Source organism: Rhipicephalus microplus, chromosome 3 (genome assembly GCF_043290135.1).
Source record: "Rhipicephalus microplus isolate Deutch F79 chromosome 3, USDA_Rmic, whole genome shotgun sequence".
Classification (NCBI taxonomy): Eukaryota; Metazoa; Arthropoda; class Arachnida; order Ixodida; family Ixodidae; genus Rhipicephalus; species Rhipicephalus microplus.
Window position 1 is genome coordinate 213,194,024 of NC_134702.1, and position 22,436 is coordinate 213,216,459.

Below are 22,436 nucleotides of genomic sequence, written 5' to 3' on the forward strand. Positions count from 1 at the left end.
ACGCCTCGGCAACCGTATCGGAGCAGTTCATCACAAGACTCGAAGAATGCCGGCAACGGGCTTGCCTTAATACAGAAGCCAACCAGCAAGATCGCAAGCAGCGCTACGACAGCTGTCATCGCGAGTCTCCTTGAGTCCGGGGGTTGAAGTATTGCTTTGAACGCCCATTCCTACTCCAGGATTGTGTGACAAGTTTCAGTGACGCTTCATTGGACCATATACAATCAATGAACAAGCGTTCCCAGTGAACTATCGTCACTCCCACCGACGTTTCTTCGGATCATCGCTGTCTTGGTTCTGAGATTGTCCACGTATCGCGTCTGAAGCCATTCGTTCGACGTTCCGTTTCCATCTAAGACGCGTCCTTGCTGGCCCTTACGTGTGGGGGGGGGGAAATAAGTGTGAGCATTATTAATATGCGTCATCTTATAATCCCATATGTAAATACTCATCATCATCTGTCTGACCTGTGTTGTGGGGCAGAGGCTCGGCAAGTAAAAGAAGTGTCTTGCAGCCAAAAACGTTGCCTTACAATATGTATGTATGTATGTATGTATGTATGTATGTATGTATGTATGTATGTATGTATGTATGTATGTATGTATGTATGTATGTATGTATGTATGTATGTATGTATGTATGTATGTATGTATGTATGTATGTATGTATGTATGTATGTATGTATGTATGTATGTATGTATGTATGTATGTATGTATGTATGTATGTATCAAAGAACAAAAAGTGGCTTTACTTTCCGGAGCCTTCCACTGCAGCGTCCTGATCGTATCGTGCCTTTTACACATAAACCCCGCATATTAAAACAAGAACAACAACAACAACAACTACTACTACTACTGTTATATTAAAATAATGCAGCACGGATAGGAACACAAGGCCGAGAAAGGCCTTGTGTTCCCGTCCCTAGGCCTAAGGCAGGTCAGCACCCATTTTATGCGTTATTGTCCTGTCGCTTTGGCGGCAAACTGTTTTTATATGACGCTTAGGATGCACCGCTAAGCGTGGAACGCTAACATCACCAAGTGGCTTCACTTGCAGATCTTCAACGTGTGCACGGTTGTAGCCTGTGCTGAGGATCTGTTCCCGTCTTTGCGCTGGAACATGAACCAGACTGTGTTCTTCGTGTGCATCGGAATGTTCATCTCGGGCTTCCCGACTGTGACGCAGGCGGGTGTATACATTATGCGCCTGCTGCAAGATCACACCGTCAATCGCATCATGTCACACTTCATACCCATCGTCGAGATATGCACCGTGTTCTGGATATATGGTGAGAGCGAAGAACCACTGCGCGCTATTGCAGACAACCAGTCCTCGAGGAAACGTATGGTGATTACTGAGCACAGTACTTCTTTAAAAGCCGGTTTAAATATTTACAGCAGCAACAGATGCAAAAGACGTAAATTTTAATGCAGAATTCTGAATGCCCACCTCATTAAATAGGTCGCTGGTAACACCAGATATGTAACACAATACTCCGATCATTGCACCTATTCCTGCCCTTTTTTAATCTCGTCGCTGTATTAGACATCCATTTTTACACAATGCATGCTTACCTCACTGATGCCCTACCAGGTCTAAATACCAGTCTTCATTGCATGATGATGAAGCAGTCGTCACGGCTGTTCATACGAAACTGTTGCCGTGCCGATATTCATATGTCGCTGTCCTATGTTAGCTGTCTTATCACATAGGGTTAGCAGCACCGACTAGTTAAACGTCGTTCTAAAAAAAACAGTTACAAAAGTGGGTGAGCACTTAGTCCCATCTACAATATCTTTCAACTTGTAGACATTATCGCCACTGATCCTCCACCTCCACAAGTTAAAGCCCTACAGCGCCTTCTCGAGGCCCATTAGTATATTTTCGAATTGGGTGACTGACCTTTAGGGCAGAAATTCCTTGTCCAACATTGAATACACACAGATGATGCCAACCCTGTTCACCGCCGTCGCTACAGAGTATCTGCTTCTGAGCAGAGCGTCATCCAAAAAGAGGTGAACAAGATCCTAGCCAAGGAAAACATTGAACAATCCTTTAGTCCCTGGGCATGCCCGGTGGTTTTAGTTGAAAAGAAGAGCGGATCGTGGCAGTTTTGTGTGGACTACCGCCACCTTAGCAACATCACAAAGAAAGATGCCTACCCTCTGCCGCGAATTGACAGCGCCATTGATTGCCTCCATGGTGCTACCTACTTCCATTGGCCTTCCTTTTGATTATTGGCAGATTGCCGTGGACCACATGACCGAGTGAAGACGGCGTTTGTAACACCTGATGGCCTCTACCAATTCAAGGTTCTGCCTTTCGGCTTATGTAATGCCCCGCCACCTTCGAACGAATGATGGACGCCCTGCCCCATAGATTCAAGTGGTCTACATTTCTTTGGTATCTGGATCACGTAATTGTGTATGCTACTACTTCTGCAGCGCTCCTTCAAAAACTGTCCGAAATTCTTGATGTATTCCATCTCGCCGGACTTCAACTGAACTCATTCAAGCGCCGGTTTGGTTGCCGTAGCATTACAATGCGGTCGCCGCCGCATATTTCGCCCTTACTTATACAGCTGACCATGCATAGTTCTCACACACCACCACGCACTTTGCTGGTTTGCCTCCCTGAAAGGTCCCACAGGTCGTTTCGCTTGCTGGGCACTCCGCCTCCAAGAGTATTCATACACCGTATACTGTATAAGTCAGGAACACTGCAGAAATATGTTGTTTGCCTGTCACGCTACCCTTTGGTGGACTGGGACTCTACGAGCTCCGATTCCGCTGACTGCGTCCTTTCCATCTCCCAGCTTGTTCATCTAAGTGACGAGCAGCATCATGATTCGGATATCAGTCGCTTCATACAACCGCTCGAATCCTCGCCATACGAAGCTTCTGTTTGCATGTTTACTCTAAAGAACATTTTATATCGGCGTAATTTATTGATAGTCGGAAAACGACCTGCTTCCGGTCATACCAAAGCACCTGCGCTCCACAGTTCTCCGCGAGCTTCATGACGGGCCAACCACGGGTCACCTTGGTGTCTATCGCACATATGCAATTGTGTGCGCCGCTACTTGTGCTGTCCTAGCTTTTCGCGTTCTTTACGTCGTTATGTCAACGCTGGTGAAATTCGCCAGCGCTGCAAGAAGCCTTCGACTCCCCGCCCGGCTTCTTCAGCTAAATGACATCCCATCAAAGCTCTTCTTCCGTGTCGGATTGGAGCTTCTTGGTGTCTTCCCAACATTCGCCTCCGGAAACAAGTGGGTCGCGGTAGCTACAGATTACCCGACCCGCTATGCAGTTAGATGAGCTATAACCACGTAACAATATTGCCTAATGCGTGTGCATGTGTGAATTATCAATCCTTCTGAAACTATGTATGTCATACCGAGCAATTCTTTTCGAGAGAAAACGAGTCTTCGTTCCCTGGTAGCTGCTGTGAAATTGTGCGCATGCCTTTCGAGGAACACAAAGGCTTCATAAATATTCAGCAGCGTAAATGTACTATGTTCATGACTCGCAAACTTCTTTTATATATTGCAGGGCTGAAGCGATTTTCTTTTGACATGGAGTTTATGTGGGGCAGACCTCCAAACAATTATTTTAGGATTTGCTGGCTAGTCGTCTGCCCAGCTGTTATGTTGGTAAGTAACAGCTTTTATAACAAATTTTATAGTAACAAATTTTATAGACTCATACCTGGTTACGTGTAGTGGTTATCTAGTCTAATGCACAGGCACAGTGACATTGAAAGGCCAAGCGCTCGCATTTGTCGCTGCATTGGGCCCGTAGTCCTTAGCTTAATACCACTAAGTGTGTCCTAGAATTAAGCCCAGTCGGCCAGTTCTCAATTTAAATTATAGGTTTGTTAAGTTCGATGAAAACTGCATATGGTATTTGGAAGCAGAAGGCGTTGTTATTCGTTATAGCGAATGATACGATGATTTGCAGTAGCTAGAGAAAGCTTTGTTTTGATGATGACAGCGTGTATGTGTTCTAATTCATCGTCATTTTACCAGTGATGCAATATCCGTACTGAAAAATCGCATGCCTCTACAGAAGCCTGTACTCAATAAAAAAACAGCTTCATGTCCACAAAGTAAACCATGTCAGAAGAGCTTGCTAGGAGAATATGAAGTAACCCACGAATCCTCCTACCATCATATATAGACGTGATAGCGTTGTTATATATACATGGAACACACAATGTTTATTTATTTACTTTTAGAAGCATAATGCATATTTGGTGAACTATATACACTTTATATATACAGGAGCTTTTCTTTCGCAAAGTACGAGACGGACATCCCTCGATGAGCTCAAGGACCTGTTTTTCTGTAAAGATGATTGGTTTATGATGCGTGCACTATATATAGACAAAATCCTATGGATGGCTTTAGCCACCCACGGTCCTAGCGCCATAAAACCCCGCTATTCATCATCATAAAGTAAAAAAGTGCGCGTATCCGTGAGCTCAAGGACTCCTGCCTCTTCAAAAAAATACTTTATTATCACTAAAGTATGTTGCCAAGGAATCATCGATATTGGGGTGCAATAAAATATTTGAGAAGGCAACATCGATACAGGTGCCCCTAATGGTCGTGGGACATTTGCAGTCGTGCGATACGCGTCGAAGAGCGCATCTTCCAACACATCACATCTAATGTTCGAATAGCCAATCGTTTTTCATGATGTAAACGTTCAGATCTCCAATGAGTACGAAGGGATCGTGCTTGAACTCTCTCCAGTATCGATGCAATGTCTTCTGGATATGTACTTTGTGGCATTCTCTTCTGGCAATTTCGGTGCCAAGTACATGGCCATGGATGCTATCCCGGATGAAAGCTTCACAGTAGCGTGCTCCCCATTATGGCTCTGGCTGGTTGTTGACAGTGTGAGATCTCCAGCCACATCAGTTAGCTTTGCGTAGATCCCGAAAGCACCCGCAGGGCGCTTTGCTTCTTTGGTGCCGACGACTGGGACGAACCCATCGATGTGCTTGCTTCTAGCGTTATATATGTCTCGTTGAGGTACAACACGTCGGCTGTGGTCAGAACTGCACCATGTTCGATGTTATTATCGTCCGCGTTGAGGTATCAGACGTTTAGAAGAGCAATGGTGAACTCATTTGAGTGGTGGACAGCCTCTCGCAGGGCATGAACGCAGCGTTGCAATAGCGTGGGCAACCAGTGCTACTCGAGACGCCGAAACTTGATGAGCAGGTTCTGCTGCTCGTTAGAGGTCTTGTGGTAGAGCTGGCGGTCTCTCTTCGCGTTGGTCAGGCACAAGTTTTCGGCGTCGGTGCAGCGACTGAGTGCCACGTAGACGAACTTCTGCTAGTGCGTCTTGCTGTACTCGTATATTACCGAAGACTACGTTCTCCCTTGAGACTTGTGTAGCGTTATGGTACTGGCTTGCACGAAGGTAAGCGTCTTGCGTCTGCAGCAAACGCTCGCCTTGTAGTCAAGAGTGACCGTGACTGTGCATTCTTGAAATCACTCGAGAACCGAGGCCTTGGACAGTTGTGCGCCATTTTTTGAGCATTGTCGCAATTACCGGAGAGGACGCCTTGAGCGGTGACCGAAAAAAAAGTCAATTGGGAACACTGGTGTAAACGCCGGCCGCCGCCGCCAGACAAGGCGCGATCGTAAGAACCTTGCCGAGCTTCCTAAAGAAGATTCGTCTACTGTCTTTCGCAGTACATTTTATCTAAGCTGGTCTCGCGTAAATGTGAGTGAACTGGACATGCAGAAACTACCATTGCACTGGTGCTCCATATATTAACGTGATAGTGTTAAAGAGATTGTTTTGCAGAAATTCCGGCGTCGGTGTCCACGGCAGCACGGTTGGTTGTGAGCGAAAAATCACATGCGTGACCGAAAAATCGAGAAAATTGGACATAAAAAAGTATTGGGAAATTCTCGGTGCGGGTCGTTTCAACCGGGTCGTTCAAACCGGGATCGTTTGGTTGGCAAGCGGGTGTTCAACCACAGAACCACACGTCTGCTTCGAATTACAGTGGAGATAACTTCGCCTGTTAAGAAATGCAGTGAAAGTAACTTGCACACTTCAGAAACACATACGTCCTGTATACATTCTTCACAATGCAACATCTCGTACCGCAGTAATAAAGCTTGGTAGAAACGTAAATTGCGCTCAGGCATCAGAACATGGATTATTTTGACTACATCGTTTGAAGCGTGTGACCCACAACAAATAGTACACACGTTAACAGGTACACAGGCCACGTAGTGGATGCATAGAAACGTGTTTTGAAGCATGCTACCCATTACACAAAATGCAGCCATACGTGAAAGCTTCACTGACAAGCCATTTTGAACTCAGTATGCACTGGGAACAAGATATCGCTCTGTCGTTCAAAACAGCGAAGCTTAAATGCCTCCAACTTTTTTGCTTATTCTTTCGGCGATCTAAACCGCAATCTGATGGGGTGACCCTGCCCGTATAATATCGTCATGTATTGACGTAGTTCCAGCCTGCTCACCAAACAGGCTCCATGTTCTCTGTGCGCCTGGAATATTTCCACAGCTCGCATTGATGCGCGCTTTGTTATTTAGATTGCAAATTTCAGTCAACATAATGTTGTGTCATGGCACCTAGCAGCATAACAAACGCCACACGGCCTCTGCAGAACTGTTCATGAACTTCAAACGAAGTCAACCGGTTACATAGACGTGAAGCAGAATTACCATCCCATCTGACTTAAGTTACAGAGACTCGCTGAAATAGTACGTTGATGTTATTAACTTTGATACTTTGGATATACTTCGCTTGTGAGACATCCCGGTTATAGGCTTTTGTGAACTAGCAGGAATGTTCTAAAATTCTAATAATCACTCCTGAAACGGCAATTTTCTTATAAGTGTATGCTGCGCTAAACGCAGAAGTTCGTTTTATTGCTGTATAAAACGCAGGAATGCGTTTTTAATTGTCTGTAGTGATTATATTGATATGTGTGGTTTGATTGATTGATATGTGGGGTTTAACGTCCCAAAACCACTATATGATTATGAGAGTAGTGGAGGGCTCCGGAAATTTAGACCACCTGGGGTTCTTTAACGTGCACCCAAATCTAAGCACACGGGCCTACAACATTTCCGCCTCCATCGGAAATGCAGCCGCCGCAGCCGGGATTCGAACCCGCGCCCTGCGGGTCAGCAGCCGAGTACCTTAGCCACTAGACCACCGCGGCGGGGCTGATATGTGTGGTTTAACAGCCCAAAACCATCATATGATTATGAGTGACGCCGTAGTGGAGGGCTCGGTAAATTTCAACGTCCTGGGGTTCTTTAACTTGCAACCAAATCTGAGCATACGGGCCTGAAGCGTTATCACCTCCATCGGAAATGCAGCCGGTAGTTCAATCCCACGACTTGCGGGTCAGCAGCCCAGTATACCTTAGCCACTAGACCATTGCGGCGGGGCTGTCATGTCTGTAGTGCCCTTTGGAACTTGGTAAATAGGCATTAAAAATGTACTATGGTGATTGAACGTGAATTTCCAGTAACACATCGCGCACTAAATGGAACGAGCACGTACACGCGAAACAGGTTTCGGTTTGGGCATTTTATTATGAAGCCGAGCACAGAAGGGGCTATATTTCGATAAGGAACCTCAGGACTTGCGATATGTCTACGTGGTGTGATGCTCTAGAGGTCACGGTTGCAGACTTCGTTACGCGATTCCAAAACAATGCGTGAAGGGGCTATGCTGTGAATCCACAGGGATTGCTTTTTAGCGGGAAACGGCACCACATGAAAGACGACATGACAAACAGCTACTCTGAACTGAGATCATTTATTGACACGCTCCACTTTTTATGGGCTCCAGATACTGGTAGGACGCACGTTGTGTGCACCATGCGCAGCAATCACCGAGGCTCGAGCAACCCAGGGCACTCATGATAGCACAGTCAGAAAAGAAAGTGCAGTGTCAGACAAGAATGAGAAAGTAATACTAATGCACTTTCCATTGACTAAATAAAACGCCTTATGAGAAATCCCGGGTGGTGGTGTTATGGTCGTTAAAAAACAGCCGATGACACCACTTGGGAACAATGAGAAGCCTTTTTCATTCAGTCATTGGTTTCAGCCAAGGATTAGTGTTTTCTAGTTTATCCTTCTTTGGTACGGAATTTTATTTTCTGGATGAGCTATCACGAGCGCACTGGGACGCTCAAGTTGCCGTGGTTGCAGCAAGTAGGTGTATTACGCATGGTTGCTGTTCATGGTGTAAATGTTTATTGAAAAATTAAAAAACAAGTCACCACTTACGAACTATGCCAACAAAAACGCCTTCTCACAAAATTCAACAGACCGAATTACCTAGAGCATCCGGTTATCCCACTGCCGTCATCACAACCGTGTGTGAAACTTCGCTACAGAGATTAGAACGTGTAGTAAGAAGTGATCAGCAAGAAAAAGACAATAGTCCATTTCACGTGATTCCGTGTCTTTATAAATTGTGGCATGATTTGAACCATGTGGCCGACATGCACAAAGTCAACCTATTGTTTTCGGCTCCCTATGTATTTTCAACACTGTGCATTTCTGTGAATGGTCGAAAAGAAATGCTACGTAAATACTATAACCACGAGACAAAATTCAGCCAGTGCAGCTCTGAAGTTGTTTATAAGGTACCGTCAACTAGTGAGAGTGTGTGCGTGCATTAGACAAACTGCACAGTACTTTGATGATGAGGCCAGTTTCGGTGGCGTTTCCAGGGGTGGCAACACTGAACCTGAGCTCCGCTCGCGAAATTTTTCTGGCCGTGACATGCAGAGAAAAAAAAAGACCATTTCAAGAAGGTGCCCCCATCCTCAAAAAATGTTAGTGCCTACGCCCTTGTGCTAGCAACGTAACAGCAGTAGAAAACATGGATATGGCAGCCACCTAGCCTTCAGCGGTAAATAATGCGCATGTTGACACAGCTTCGGAGACGTTAGTTTTACGTTTGTAAAATCCAAAATTGAAGGAGAAACTTATTTATCTGGAAGATTATTTTAACAATAAAGCGGGAAGCAAGGTTGTCATGAGATATGCTATCTTAAACACTAGCTATATTGTATATATTGTATAGCAACAGGCATGTTCGCAGTCTGTTTATTTGTGGCGTTTCCTTTTGTGTTTATGTGTGTGTGACATAGTGTATTTAGTGGCATAAGTGGTGAGTTTTCAAGAAACATTCAGTTGGCAGTACAGCGCTAGTCCTGGTGTGTGTGTTCCTTTTTGTCATCGTTTTATTTTTTCGCAAGGTGCACGCTACGAATGTTTTTCGGGTATATGCTCTGTATAGGAAGTGAAAGGATGTTATAAATTATGTCGGTTGTGAGTAGCGCTTTTTCGTGTCGTCTTCCTTGTGGTGTCGTTTCTTTCTGATTATTATTCACGTAGCCGAGAGCTCTGCTATCTTGTGCGGGGTTGAATTGCGAAAGCTTCACGTCTATGATTAGGTGCATGGTTTGGCACCACAGGAGGCCAGGATTCATACGAAGTAATAAATACGGCGTTTATCGTTATGACACGATGACTTTTCAACATAAAAGTTTAGAAACATATATTGCTCATTGACTGCGAAAGTTGAGAAGTGCTCACCTTGTTCTAACTCCAGTTGTGAATAATTATCCGCTGCATCACTCTGCTGATTATGCTCCGTTTCACAGGTAAAGGAGTCTGTGTCATAGCTAGCGAATTCGACCTCTATATAAATGTCGTTTCGAATTCCGCGATTTACGCGCTCAAGGTCTCGGACGTATTCCAGTCATATTTTCTCACATCCTCAACAATATAGCTAAAGATGGTCGTGTGCATTGACTGAAGCATCATCGGTCCACTGGCACCTTGACGACGTTAACGTATACTTTGCAATTAACGTCAACTAAGCCTCTATTGTCACCTGATTACTCAAGAAGGATGATGGCAGGTGTGCATGTGCCATGGAGGACTATGAAATGGACGAAAAAGGTGAACTCGCTTACGCGTTTTATTAAAGAGACTGACCTGCTTCTTATGTCTCACTCTCTCCGGCAAGACCTCTGTTTTGACGTCGTGACACTGGTGGAGGTGCTGCAGCCTACAAAGTGATGCAGGGCAGTCTTGCTCGAACCTGTTCACCTAGTCTAGCGACTCAGCCCCTCGTCACGACTCCGGTGCACTGATTCAGTCGGCGCCTATTAGGCCTAAGTTCGGAGTCCGCACCTGTTCCACCTCCTACCAGCATGACAGCTTCTACTACATTCATGGTTATCCTTCCATCGCAGACAACTCTTTCCTCGCAGGTGACTAGTCAACATTCTCGCGTTCCCAAAGTTTTTCCTCACGTTGCTGTCGTTTTTAGTGGGGAATAGTACGAGTATGTCGAGGACTGGCTTGAACAGTTTGAACTGGCCGCTGTATCCAACCACTGGAGCGAACAGCACAAACTTGGCCTTGCATATTTCGCACAGAAAAAAAAACGCTCGCACGTTGTATGAGAACCGCGAGGCTACTTTCCAATCTTGGGAAAATTTTCGTCGAAAGCTCCTCGCCACATTTTTTAACTCGGACTGACGGGACCGCGCACACCAACTGATTGAGACCCGCGTACAAAAACCCAACGAAACAGCCGTCATGTACGCAGAGGGTAAAATCCGTCTGTTTCGACGAGCTGACCCTGACATGCCCGAGGCAAAGAAGGTGCGTCACCTATGTAGGGTTTTAAGGAACCAGTGTTTGCGGGCCTCGTACAAAATCCACCTACGACAGTAGACGAATTCGTAAGAGAGGCGACTGTCATCGAGCGCGCACTGCAACAACGATGCCGACACATTGACCGCCTGCCGAACCACACGGCAGTAATTACTGCAGCTCAGAACGCCGCCGTGTGCGAAAGTTCCCTGCGACAAATAATTTCGGAAATACTGCGCGAGGAACTTAGGGCCCTCTGCATTCCTTCTATCCAACCGCCTGTCGCATCTGTTGCCAAAATCGTCCGCCAGGAGCTGAGGCAAGCTGTTACACCACCCGCGCCATGTCCTGAGCCACATCCAGCAAACTACGCTGATGTGGTCCGTCGTCCTCCACCGTCATTTGTGGCGACGCCCTTTCAGCTACTTCCCGCTGCCATACCTGTGTGGCAACAGGATTCTATGAGACGACCGCCAGATTGCCAAACTGATTTATGGCGCATGACCGAACGTCGACCTATTTGCTTCCGCTGCGGAGAACTAGGTCACATTGACGGCTATGGCCGTCATGACAATTCCTGGATAGGGAACTTTTCTCTTCCCGCTTCTTTCCGATCTGAAGACCGTCGCGCCCACGATGCTGATCAACTGTCGACTAGCCAAGCAACTCTGCCGCGTCACTGGCGATCTCCATCCCCTGGACGTCATCGTGACTTCCCGAACCCTCACAGCTACGCGGACATCTGCTCCACGCTGCCACTCTCTCATAGGAAGCGCCTGCTTGAACTTATATACCAATTCGAAGACTGCTTTTCGCGTACGTCAAAGTTCCAGCAAACACCATTTACCAAGCACCTCATCATTACCGAAGACAACACGCGACCGATCTGGCAAAACCCCTACCGTGAGGCTCTGAAAGAACGCGACGAGACTCAAAAGCAAGTACAGAAGATGCCCGTGGACGACTTCATACAACTTTCTAAAAGTCTTTGGACGTAGTTTTGGTCGAGAAAAAAGAGGGCAGCTTGCGCTTCTGTATTAATTATCGCAAGTTCAACCAAGTCACGAAGAAAGACGTCTATTCACTCCCTCGCATAGACGATTCACTCGATCGGCTGCGTCATGAGCGCTATTTCTATTCAATGGACCTCCGAAACGGCTACTGGCAGACAGAAGTCGACAAGAGAGATCGTGAAAAAAAAACGGCCTTTGTGACGCCCGATGGCCATTACGAATGTAATGTGCTTCTTTTTGGGTTGTGCTCAGCGCCAGCCACTTTTCAGCGTCTCATGGACAGCGTACTATCAGGCCTGAAGTAGAAAACATGCGTGGTCTATCTGGAAGATGTTATTATATTCTCAGAAGCATTCTAGGAACATCTTAGACGTTTATTCGCTGTCCCCGAAGCCATACATTCGGCCGGCCTTACTGAACCAGAAAAATGTCATTTTGGTTTCAATGAACTCAGATTCTTAGGCCTCACCCCGCCACGGTGGTCTAGTGCCTAAGGTACTCGGCTGCTGACCCGCAGGTCGCGGGATCAAATCCCGGCTGTGGCGGCTGCATTTCCGATGGAGGTGGAAATGTTGTAGGCCCGTGTACTCAGATTTGGGTGCACGTGAAAGAACCCAAGGTTGTCAAAATTTCCGGAGCCCTTTACTACGGCGTCTCTCATAATCAAATAGTGGTTTTGGGACCTTAAATCCCACAAATCAATCAATCAATCAATCAAATAAATCAGATTCTTAGACCTCGTCATCAGTCACGAGGCCTAGGAAGCTGAGGGAGGCGAAAACGACCTGACCCGACCAAAATAGACACTGTAGCGCAATTTCCTGCACCACGCGACAAAAGCCAGTGAGATGCTTATTAGTGTTGTGCCCCATTCACCGGCGATTTATCGAGGAGTTTGTCTATTGCAGTGCCATTGACATGACTCACACGTGAGGATATCCCGTTCCTTTGGGGTGAACAAAAGCAATGGCATTCAATGAATTATGACAACGCCTGCAAACACCTCCAGTCCTTGCGCACTTCTACCAGGAATCCCCTACAACACTTCACACTGAAGCCGGCACTGTAGGCCTGGGTGCCGTTGTGGTGCATTGGCGAGACAGCTGTGAAAGAGTAATAGCCTACGCCAGCAGAACCCTCTTTCGCACGGACAACTACTCGGCTACCGAGAAGGAGTGTCTCGCCGTGATGTGGGTGGTCATCAAATTTCGTACATATTTGTTCGGCCGCTGCTTCAAGGTTGTTAGTGACCATCACTCTTTGTGCTGGCCCACCAACCTTAAAGATCCATCTGGCGGTTCGGCGCGCTGGAGCCTAAGGCTTCAAAAGTTCGACATGACCATCATCTATAAATCTGAGAGGAGGCACACCGACGCCGACTGTCTCTCATGGTCGCCAGTGGAGCCTGTCGCTCCTGATGATGAAAACGTCTACGTGGCATTCTTGGGGGTTGTCAACACAGCCACTATTGCACGAGAGCAGCGCAGTGACCCTGAGCTGTTACCACTCATTTATTATTTAGAAGGACGACGTAAGGACGTGGCGGGGTCATTTGCCACAGAACTGCCATCTTTTTGCTTGCGAAACGATGTTCTCTATAAGAAAAAATTCTCACCAAACGGCAACCCACACTTGCTCGTCGTGCCTGCCTCTCTTCAGTAGGAAATTATGGAAACGTGCTACGATGAAGCAACTTCTGGTCATCTACACTACACCCGAACGTTGTGCCGACTGCGATGCAAGTACTACTGGCCAAAGTTACCTGATGCTGTTAACCATCCCGTGCGAACTTGCACCAACTGCCAAAGACACAAAGCGCCTCCCAGCAAGCCAGCCGGTCTTTTACATCCAGTCGAAGCACCAGCAAAGCCGTTCACCCAGATTGGAATAGATTTCCTGAGTCGCTTTCCAACTTCCCTAACAAGGAACAGATGGAATACTCTGGCCACCGAGTAGCTCTCCCGTTATGCGGACACTAAAGTTATTCAGCGCGGCAATGCAGCAGAAGCCGCTCACTTTTTTTTATCGAAAACATCCTCCTTCGGCATTGCGCTGCGACAGCAGTGATCAAAGACAGAGGACCTGCCTTCACCTCAGAGCTTTTGGAGTCGGTTCTCAGACTCAGCGGTACAGCTCACCGGAGAACAACTGCATACCATCTGCAGACAAGCGGACTGACGGAGCGCCTCAATAGGACCCTCACAGATATGATCAGCATGTACGTTGACACGAAACACAAAAACTTGAATCAGATATTGCCGTACGTGACCTTTGCTTACAATGCCGCTCGATAAGAAACCACTGATATGACACCATTCAGTCTCATCTATGGTCGCGAAGTCACGACAACGTTGGACGCCATGTTGCCGCATGAGTGTGACGACATCCATGTAGACTTCTAAGAATTCACTGGGCGCGCCGAGGAAGCCAGAACGCTCGCGCGCGTGCGCATCTGTCATGATCAGCATAAAGATGCAGAACGGTACGACCCCCGACACAAGTTCATTAGCTAAAACACAGCAGGTGACAAGGTCTGGGTCTGGATACCGACACGTCGACGTGGACTGTCTCAAAACTGCTAAGACGGTACGTTGGCCCATAGAACGTCACGCGACGCTTTAACTACGTGAACTACGAAGTTGTTCTCGACACTGATTGTAGTTCTAAGCGCCAAAATAATTTACACGAAGTCGTGCACGTCGTGCGTATGAAACCGTATTTATCGAGTTATTAGCTCCCGGTTACCGTGTTGGTGCGACCACTTTATACGCCTGGTAGAGCGCCTAAGTTGCTCAAAAAAGGCTATGGCAGTTGTGCATCTGCCATGAAGGACTATGAAATGTACGAAAAAGAAAAAAAAAACTCGCTTGCGCGTTTGCATAAAGACCTGCTTCTGGTCTCTCAATAACTGCGACAAGACCTCGTTTTGGACGTCGTGACAATATATCAGAACACATAAATATGTGGGCAAGTGATCAGTGCTTCTAATGACTTGCCGACGGATCGTGCTTACGTTGCCCCTCGATTTTTCCGTAGGAGATACTCATTTCGTGGCCGCTAAAACATAAGCATAATCTTCCCATTCACGCTATACTGGCAGCTTTCACATTTCTTGAGACTCTACACACTGGATTGTACTGGCCGCTTTGAAGTCTGAAAACTTTTTTTTTGCGGTCCATTTGCAGGCGACATACGTTGATCGCATGCTCACGTATACTGCGCCGGTGTACGGCAACATCCACTACCCGGGCGAGTACGAGGCGCTTGCCTGGATCATCGGCTGCACTGGGCTCTTGCAGGTGCCTATAGGTGCCTTCGCATGCGTCCTCGAAAACGTGCGGGTGAGCGTGTATTCTAGGAAGTCGTAATTCAACCTGATTTGCGAGCTTTCAGTGTTAAAATTGACGAGTGTCCATTTCTGTCGCATTTTAATTTGCGACAGTTGCGATGGCAAGGCTCTTAATAAAAAGTCTGGGTACTTCAACGAATTCCTTGATTTTGTCTTAAATAAGAATATTACACTACACCACCACTGAATACTAAGTCTTACAGACATGTCTGGAAGTAAAAGTGTTTTTCATGCAATGTTTTATGAACTGTTATGAAAATGGTTAAACTGTCGCTGATTTACTGTTTAATGTTGTTTACCATATGTACAGTGTCAATTTTTATGAAAGGGAACACGAGAGTGCGTGGCCTGTGCGCTCCGGCGGCTGCTGGCAGCGCGTTCAAGCGGGAAAGAGCAACCACAGTCTCTTTTCGCGTCATCTCGCGGCGACAAAAACAACCTTCCGTTGCTGATATAGAACCAGCGGCAAGATTGTGACCCCTCCCCCTAAAGACCATCTTTAGTGTTTGACAGTTTCTTGCTTCTATTCTAGCGCGGCTGATTGGCCAGTTTTTCCAGGGCAACGTTTCAGGAAGCAATTATTGGGTGTCACTGCTCAAGAAGGTTAACGGTGACCAGAGCTGGCCAGGTTCAGTTTGCCAACACGATCGCCGATCTGATGGCCAGACAGCCAATAGTGACGAGACGAGAACAAAATTTACGCCCGTGATACTACGCTGGCACAGGCAGGTCTTCTCCATTCAGTCTTTCACAAGCCAGTTGAAATTGCTAAGTGCTTCCGGGCATTAGACAAGTATTACAAGAGAGCCATTATTGAACACATATCTGTTTTTGTAACCACCGTCAAAATCGGCAACGACCTCAGTGGTGGCAATCCAGACGTCCATATTGTTCATCTAGTTTGTTTTACCAGTACAAGAAAAGTGTACAGTGTCAATTTTTATGAAAGGGAACACAGGAGCGCGTGGCCTGCGCGCTACGGTGGCTCCTAACAGCGCGTTCAAGCGGGAGCGATAGCAATTACAGTCTGTTTCGCGTCATCTCGCAGCGAGGAAAACAACCATTCGTTGCTGATGTGGAACCAGCGGTAAGATAGCGCCCCCCTCCCCCCTTCAAGACGATTACGCGAGAGCAGGTAATCTCCTTGAAGTGGGAGGCGTTGCAAGCTTGCCGTTATATATCAGCAATGAATGGTTGTTTTGCTCACAGCTAGATGACGCGAAAAGGTACTGGTTGCTCTCGCTCCCGCTTGAACGGCGGCCAGCAGCCGCCGGAGCGTGCAGGCCACGCGTTGCCGTGTTCCCCTTCATGAAAACTGACACTGTACATTATTGCACCTGGTCAGGCTTTCATTTGCCTTTCTGCTAAATACGTCCCTTCTCTACACTGTACTCTGTAAACTATTTATGATTGATGAAATAAAAGAGAGTAATGTATTGACGAGCTTTCTGGCATCGACACGGACGCCATTTGCATCTAACACGGCTGGTGTATACCCTGGTTGTTGAGAAATGTAAGGAATCATGGTGACTTGGCGGTTTCTACTGAATTCCTGCTAAAGAATATATCGCGATTCGATGTCCATGACTTCCATGGCTTCTTTCTGTACGGCGTTACGAAGACATCTTTTCGTGACGAGAAAACAAAAGTTACGAATCATTCTGTATCTTGAAATTATATTTATTTTCATTACGTTCACGTGAACTCATTTATGGCTCCATAATTATGTGCATAATTACCGCTGCTACAGGACTTGCATTTTGAGCAAGAATTCGTGGGTATATTCATTTATTTATTTATTTTTATTTGTTTATATACCCTAAGGGCCTCTAGGGCATCACATAAGGGAGGTTTCATACAGTAATCAGTGACAACAGCAATTTTTTAACAAGAAAAGAAGACAAAAAAACATGCGCAGGCTACACAGTCCGTCAACCAAGATAAGCAAGAAATAACACATCAAGGTTTTCACAAGCGAGCACATCGAAAAAGCTGCACGACAGATTATACAGCAATGCCTAAGATTGACCAAAACATTCAAGGAACGCAAATAATGCAGACTGAAAAGATGATTGCTGTGTATGCATTACAATGCTGGCAGGCAGAGCGTTCCACTCGGTTATCACTAAGACAAGGGGTGAGTATTGGTGTATTTTTGTGCAAGAAAATATAGGTTCAATTTTATGATCATGGACAACGCGTGTGGAAATGCACAAAGCAGGGTGAATGAACGTATGGCGGAACGGCGAATCACTGTGGTATAATTTGTGGAAGAAAGATACGCAGAAATATTTCCTGCGCATGGCAAGTGTGGGGAGATTTAATTTTTTATTAATGAATGACACACTTTCATAGAGGGAATAACATGACAAAATCAATCCCGCGGCTTTGTTTTGGACAGTTTTGAGCTTATCAGTAAGGGCTGCTGTGTGGGGGCGCCATACTACGGAAGCATACTCTAGGGTTGGCCGGATAACATTATTGTATGCGTGAAGTTTGATGCCTTTGTTTGCATGTTTCAGGCGGTGCTTGAGAAGACAAAGTTTCCGTAGTGCTTTCGCGGTAATTGTTCTGCGTGGCTAGTCCAGGTTATATCAAAGTGAAATAAAATACCTAGATATTCAATAGCTGGAACTGTCTGAATTACCAAGTTGTTTATGACATACTCATTGGGCGAAGGATGTGCAATGGATGAAAAGCGTACGTGTTTGCTTTTGTTTACATTTATTTCCATTTGCCATAAATGGCACCATTCTGATAATTTAGTCAAGTCGGACTGCAACATGTTTACGTCGTTTGGTTCGGTGATTTCCTTATAAATTACGCAATAGTCTGCAAAGAGGTGCAGTGAAGAGTTTATATTGAATCCGTTAACATTATTATAAACTAGAAACCACAGGGGGCCTAGTACGGATCCTTGGGGTACCCCAGATTTGACGGGTCTAGGAGTAGAGATAACGTTGTTAAGTTTAACTGAGTGCACCCTGTTAGTAAGAAAACCGCTTATCCACTGGGTTGTTTTATCGTCTAGCTGGAGATTACAGATTTTAGTTATCAACATTTTGTGTTGCACGCGGTCAAACGCTTTAGCAAAATTTATAAAAATTGCGTCAGTGTAGCGGAAGTTAATCAGAGAATCATTAAGGCCAGTTACCAATTCGAACAGCTGAGTTTCGCACGAGCGGTTATTGCGGAAGCCATGTTGGCTATCTATTAGCAAGTGATTTTTATTGAGGTGAGATACGATGTGCGTAAACAAAATATGCTAGAGTATTTTGCACAGAATAGAAGTAAGAGACATTGGCGGTAATTATTAGCACAAGATTTTAACCCAGATTTGAATATAGGTACCACAAATGCTGACTTCCAATCATCTGGGACGCAACCTGTGTTCACTGACAGCTGAAATATGAGTTTCAATAGGTACGACGATTTTCGAGCGGTTAATTTCAGAAGTTTGGAGCTAATGCCAGTGGGTCCTGGACTCGTCTTGTACTCAAGTCGCTAAATGGCACGTGCTACGTCATTTTCGATGATTTCTATTGGGAGAAAGATATCATGAATGACGGTCTCTGGTAGGTCGAGGGAATCTAATGGAAGCTCAATTGAAAATACCGATGCAAACTGATCGCTGAATATTTCCGCCGTTTGCTCAGCTGACGAAGAATTGACATGCTTATCATCTAGTAAGGTAGGAGAACCAGTGTTTTTAAGCTTTACCACTTGCCAGAATTTTTCAGGGTCACTTTTGAAGAGTTTAGGCAGTGTGCAATTGAAACATTTATGCTTGGCTTCTTAAATGCATGCCTAAGGAAACTCTTGTTAAATTTTGTCCCTTCAGCGCGATATAAAAGTAAACAGCAACGATCGCTGTGTTTTTCTCCGTCCTTGTTGGTGCAGTGCGCTATAAAACTGATCAGTACTTATTTTTTTTTCTCTCATGCTGTTTGCTCTCCGGCGTGCATAAGTTGATCCTTCGTGTGAGGCCGTTTTCATTTTTTATTCCTTATGCGAGGCATCGCTTTCAGGCGGCAAAAAGTAAACGCATAACGTGCGCAGCCCTATGAATACCACATTTCAAAATATAGTCCTCTCAGTGGTGTTTATTTATTAAAACCATAGTTATCTAATTTGAATATAACTATATATAATACCATTTCCGAACCACACTCCCTATGTCACATATTTCGTGTTCATCTAGAACAATTGGACCCTCTCCAAAATGTTTTCCGTGGTATAGTTGTAAATGCAAATATTGCAGACTTCCATTTGATTTTCCGGGTATTTCACGATGTAATAAAAGCACAACAGGGAAGTCTACTGGGCTGGATGAGGTGGTGTTGTGAATTTGCTCAGGAATAAGCGATTAAGTACAGCGTCAAATCGTGCTTGCATTCAGGTAACTCTAATGACTACGGCAAGAAATCATCACCGATTTATAAGTCACAGATCATTGCCTATCTCCCCAAAACAGATGGCTTGGTTCTCTATTGATGCGACAGCGGCGTAGCCAGGATTAGGGGTGGGGTTAAAACTTTCCTGAAATTGGGCAAACGGTGATAACAAACACTTGGTAAATTAAATCATGTGGTTATGTTATGAAGGACCAGTTTTTCTAGGGATCACCAACGTATTGGTCACCAGCTTTCATTAAGAACTGAAATTATGAAAAATCGTTCCTATTAATCACCGCAAAATAAAGGTTTATTGGAAATTGCTGCAAACTGCTTCGAACGTTTACTAGGAAGGTGTGCTAAGAACGTAGAAGTTGTGCGTTCTGGAAGTTATATTATGAACAGAAAGTCGTTACTGCTAATACAGCGGAACCTAATTATTCGACCTGAAATAGACTGAGGTTGGTCGAATCAAGCGGAGTAAAAATTATCGGGCTGGCGTTAAAATGAACGGACGTCTCGCCACAGTGCACAGACTCGCTATCGCGAATTGGGTGTTACTGCGCGTTTGCGGCAGGATATTTCGTAAATTAAGTTCACGAATCTCAACCAGTGAACAGAATGAACTGATCAGTCAGTAAGTGATGGGCCAGAAACAAGCACTGTCATACAGTCAAGTCAGTAGGGAGCCTAAATGTTTTATATATGACGCTATTTCTGCTTTAAAACACAGGTATTTACATGGCAGAGCCAAAGCAGTCAAAATAAAAGTAATCATTATTTTGCGTAGCTTGCATTTATTCTGTTGCTACTTACGGACATCGTTTGCAGCTTGACCAAGAGAGCTCCAGTGCAGCGTCCAAAATATCTGCTGAGAAGTGCCGTTGCTTTTTTGTTCAAATCTCTAGTTAAGATGATTTCGTTTTGTGTTACAACACATTTTGATTATTGTGGGCAGACGTCTGCGAGGAGCGATGAAAATTTCTGTAGATGCCGACGAGTTTGAATTAGAAGCCGTTTTGTCTCATAGGAATACAGAGGTATCACTTGGTCTTCAGTTAGAAACAACAGTAAGTGGAGATGAACTGATTTCCACTGACCTAACCTTTATTGTGTAGCATTCGTAGCCTAATTCAAAGCATGAAAAAAGAGACGTACGGACGACCGTATCTTGAATTCGTGTGCTTCAAAAGGCTATTTACTGTTGGCAAGCAGTTGGTTAAGCATTTTCTGCCGTTTCGAGGGCGAATCATTGTGCAACTGTATAAGCGCGCCGCGTACTTTTCGCGTGCAGTTCCCAGCGCGAGCTTTCCAGCCGGAGTACCACTGGGAACCGAACACGCCGAACCGAGTGAACGCCTACTTCGAGGAGCTTGAGGAACAGGGTGACTCGAGCGCCGAAATCCAGGGCGTCCTCTACGAGGCAACCGAGGTGCTCGAAGTGTCTATTGACGTCGACGAGCCCCTGGTGTTCAATCCCGAGATGGATACTTCGGCATAGCTCGACTCGTGGCGAGCTATGTAATGCAAACGCGTGGCTGGCTTCACAATGGTGCTCAAGATATAAACGAAGACAATTGATAACGCCAATATTATGGCTTGTTCAACGATTACAACTTGAATAAAAAGATTTGTTTACACTGTGCTAACTTGGGCGCATGCATCGGTTGCGATAATAACGCGTGATTTCTTTATGGTCACTTTTTGCTAATTAATCGCGAAATGATGCCTGTGTGAAATGTTTTCGTGCTTAAATCCTGAATATTCTTAAGGACTATTTAGATGACCATCCTTTCATCACGCTGCTGTTATCAACATTGATATTTGGACCGTCCAACGTCCGGCTGCAGCAAGCGTTCGCACCTTAACGGCGAAACAAGCTAGAATATTCTGGCACGCTACCTCAAAGACTGGTTCATGACTGTATACAGAACAAAGGAAAATAAACGTTTCGCCACAAAGGTAAAGCTGCACAGTAAAAATGTTTTCGAGCAAAAGGGTGTAAGAAGTGTACTTTTTCGTGAGAGCACTCGTTGCCACACTCTTTAACACCCATATATGGTCGATCTTGAAAAAAGCACCACTTTGTTTGGGTGCTTGCCTCGACAGCACCCTAAAAGGGGCTGCAAGGGCACTCTTGCGCTTGACGAGGCTATATGTGACGATGCACCAGATGGAGTATACAGTAAAAGAAGAACACGCAGTCATAACTGAGCTTTTACGTCCCAAAAACACATGCTTTAGAGGAACGTCGTTGTGCAGGGCTCCAAAACTTTGGACAATGTGACGTTCTTTAGTGTGCTCTTATATAGCACAGTACACGGGCATCTACCATTTTGCTTCCATGTAAAAACGACCGCCACGGCCGGGGTCGAATTTGTGACCCTGGGATCAGCGGCCGAGCGGAGTAGCTATTCTACTACTATGTGGCTCTTGCACGAAATGACGGCATACTCGCCTTAGCACTAGTGATGGTGCCCTCCGAAGGCAGCCAAAATCCAGCAGAGGCAAATCACGTTTCATCTGAAATAGTAATTTTCTACACTCCATGTTAGGAAAGCTTTCCATTAGGTTGGATATGTGCTACATGTTTGCATTATATGTATACACACGTGTAATGTGTGCCCAAGTATACATGTGTGTGCGCATGAGCCTGCACATGTGCTCTTGTGTAAGCCTGCCTCTGAATACGCCTGTATGTCTGTGCGCGCGTGTGTGTGAGCCTGTGCGTGTGTAAACGTCTACAGGCGGATGCCGCGAGTAATGCTTTTTGGGTTGTATTTTTATATGTTTACTTCCTGGGGGGGTGTCTGTCTGCGCCCGTTCTTGTCAACGTTGAAAGAAAGAACATGTTTTATTCTCTTTCTTGTAGCTGTGCAAGCTATCTGGTTTGATAGAGAGAGTGCCTTTCTCTTCCCTTTTTAGAGCTGTATTATCGGCCAGAAGGCCCACCAGCAAACCGGGGGAGTTGTTTTTTACCAGACCA

General features: G+C 45.6%; 1 protein-coding gene across 1 annotated transcript in view; it reads left to right on the top strand.

Annotated features, from left to right (window-relative positions):
• LOC142803130 (sodium- and chloride-dependent glycine transporter 2-like) overlaps positions 1–20,951 on the top strand; it is an 81,216-nt gene extending 60,265 nt beyond the window's left edge. The window contains exons 10-12 of the mRNA XM_075888233.1: positions 1,058–1,348; positions 14,893–15,048; positions 20,745–20,951. Of these exons, the coding sequence (XP_075744348.1) occupies positions 1,058–1,348; positions 14,893–15,048; positions 20,745–20,951 (654 nt within the window). The remainder of the gene's footprint in view (positions 1–1,057; positions 1,349–14,892; positions 15,049–20,744) is intronic.
• Positions 20,952–22,436: the final 1,485 nt, after the last annotated feature.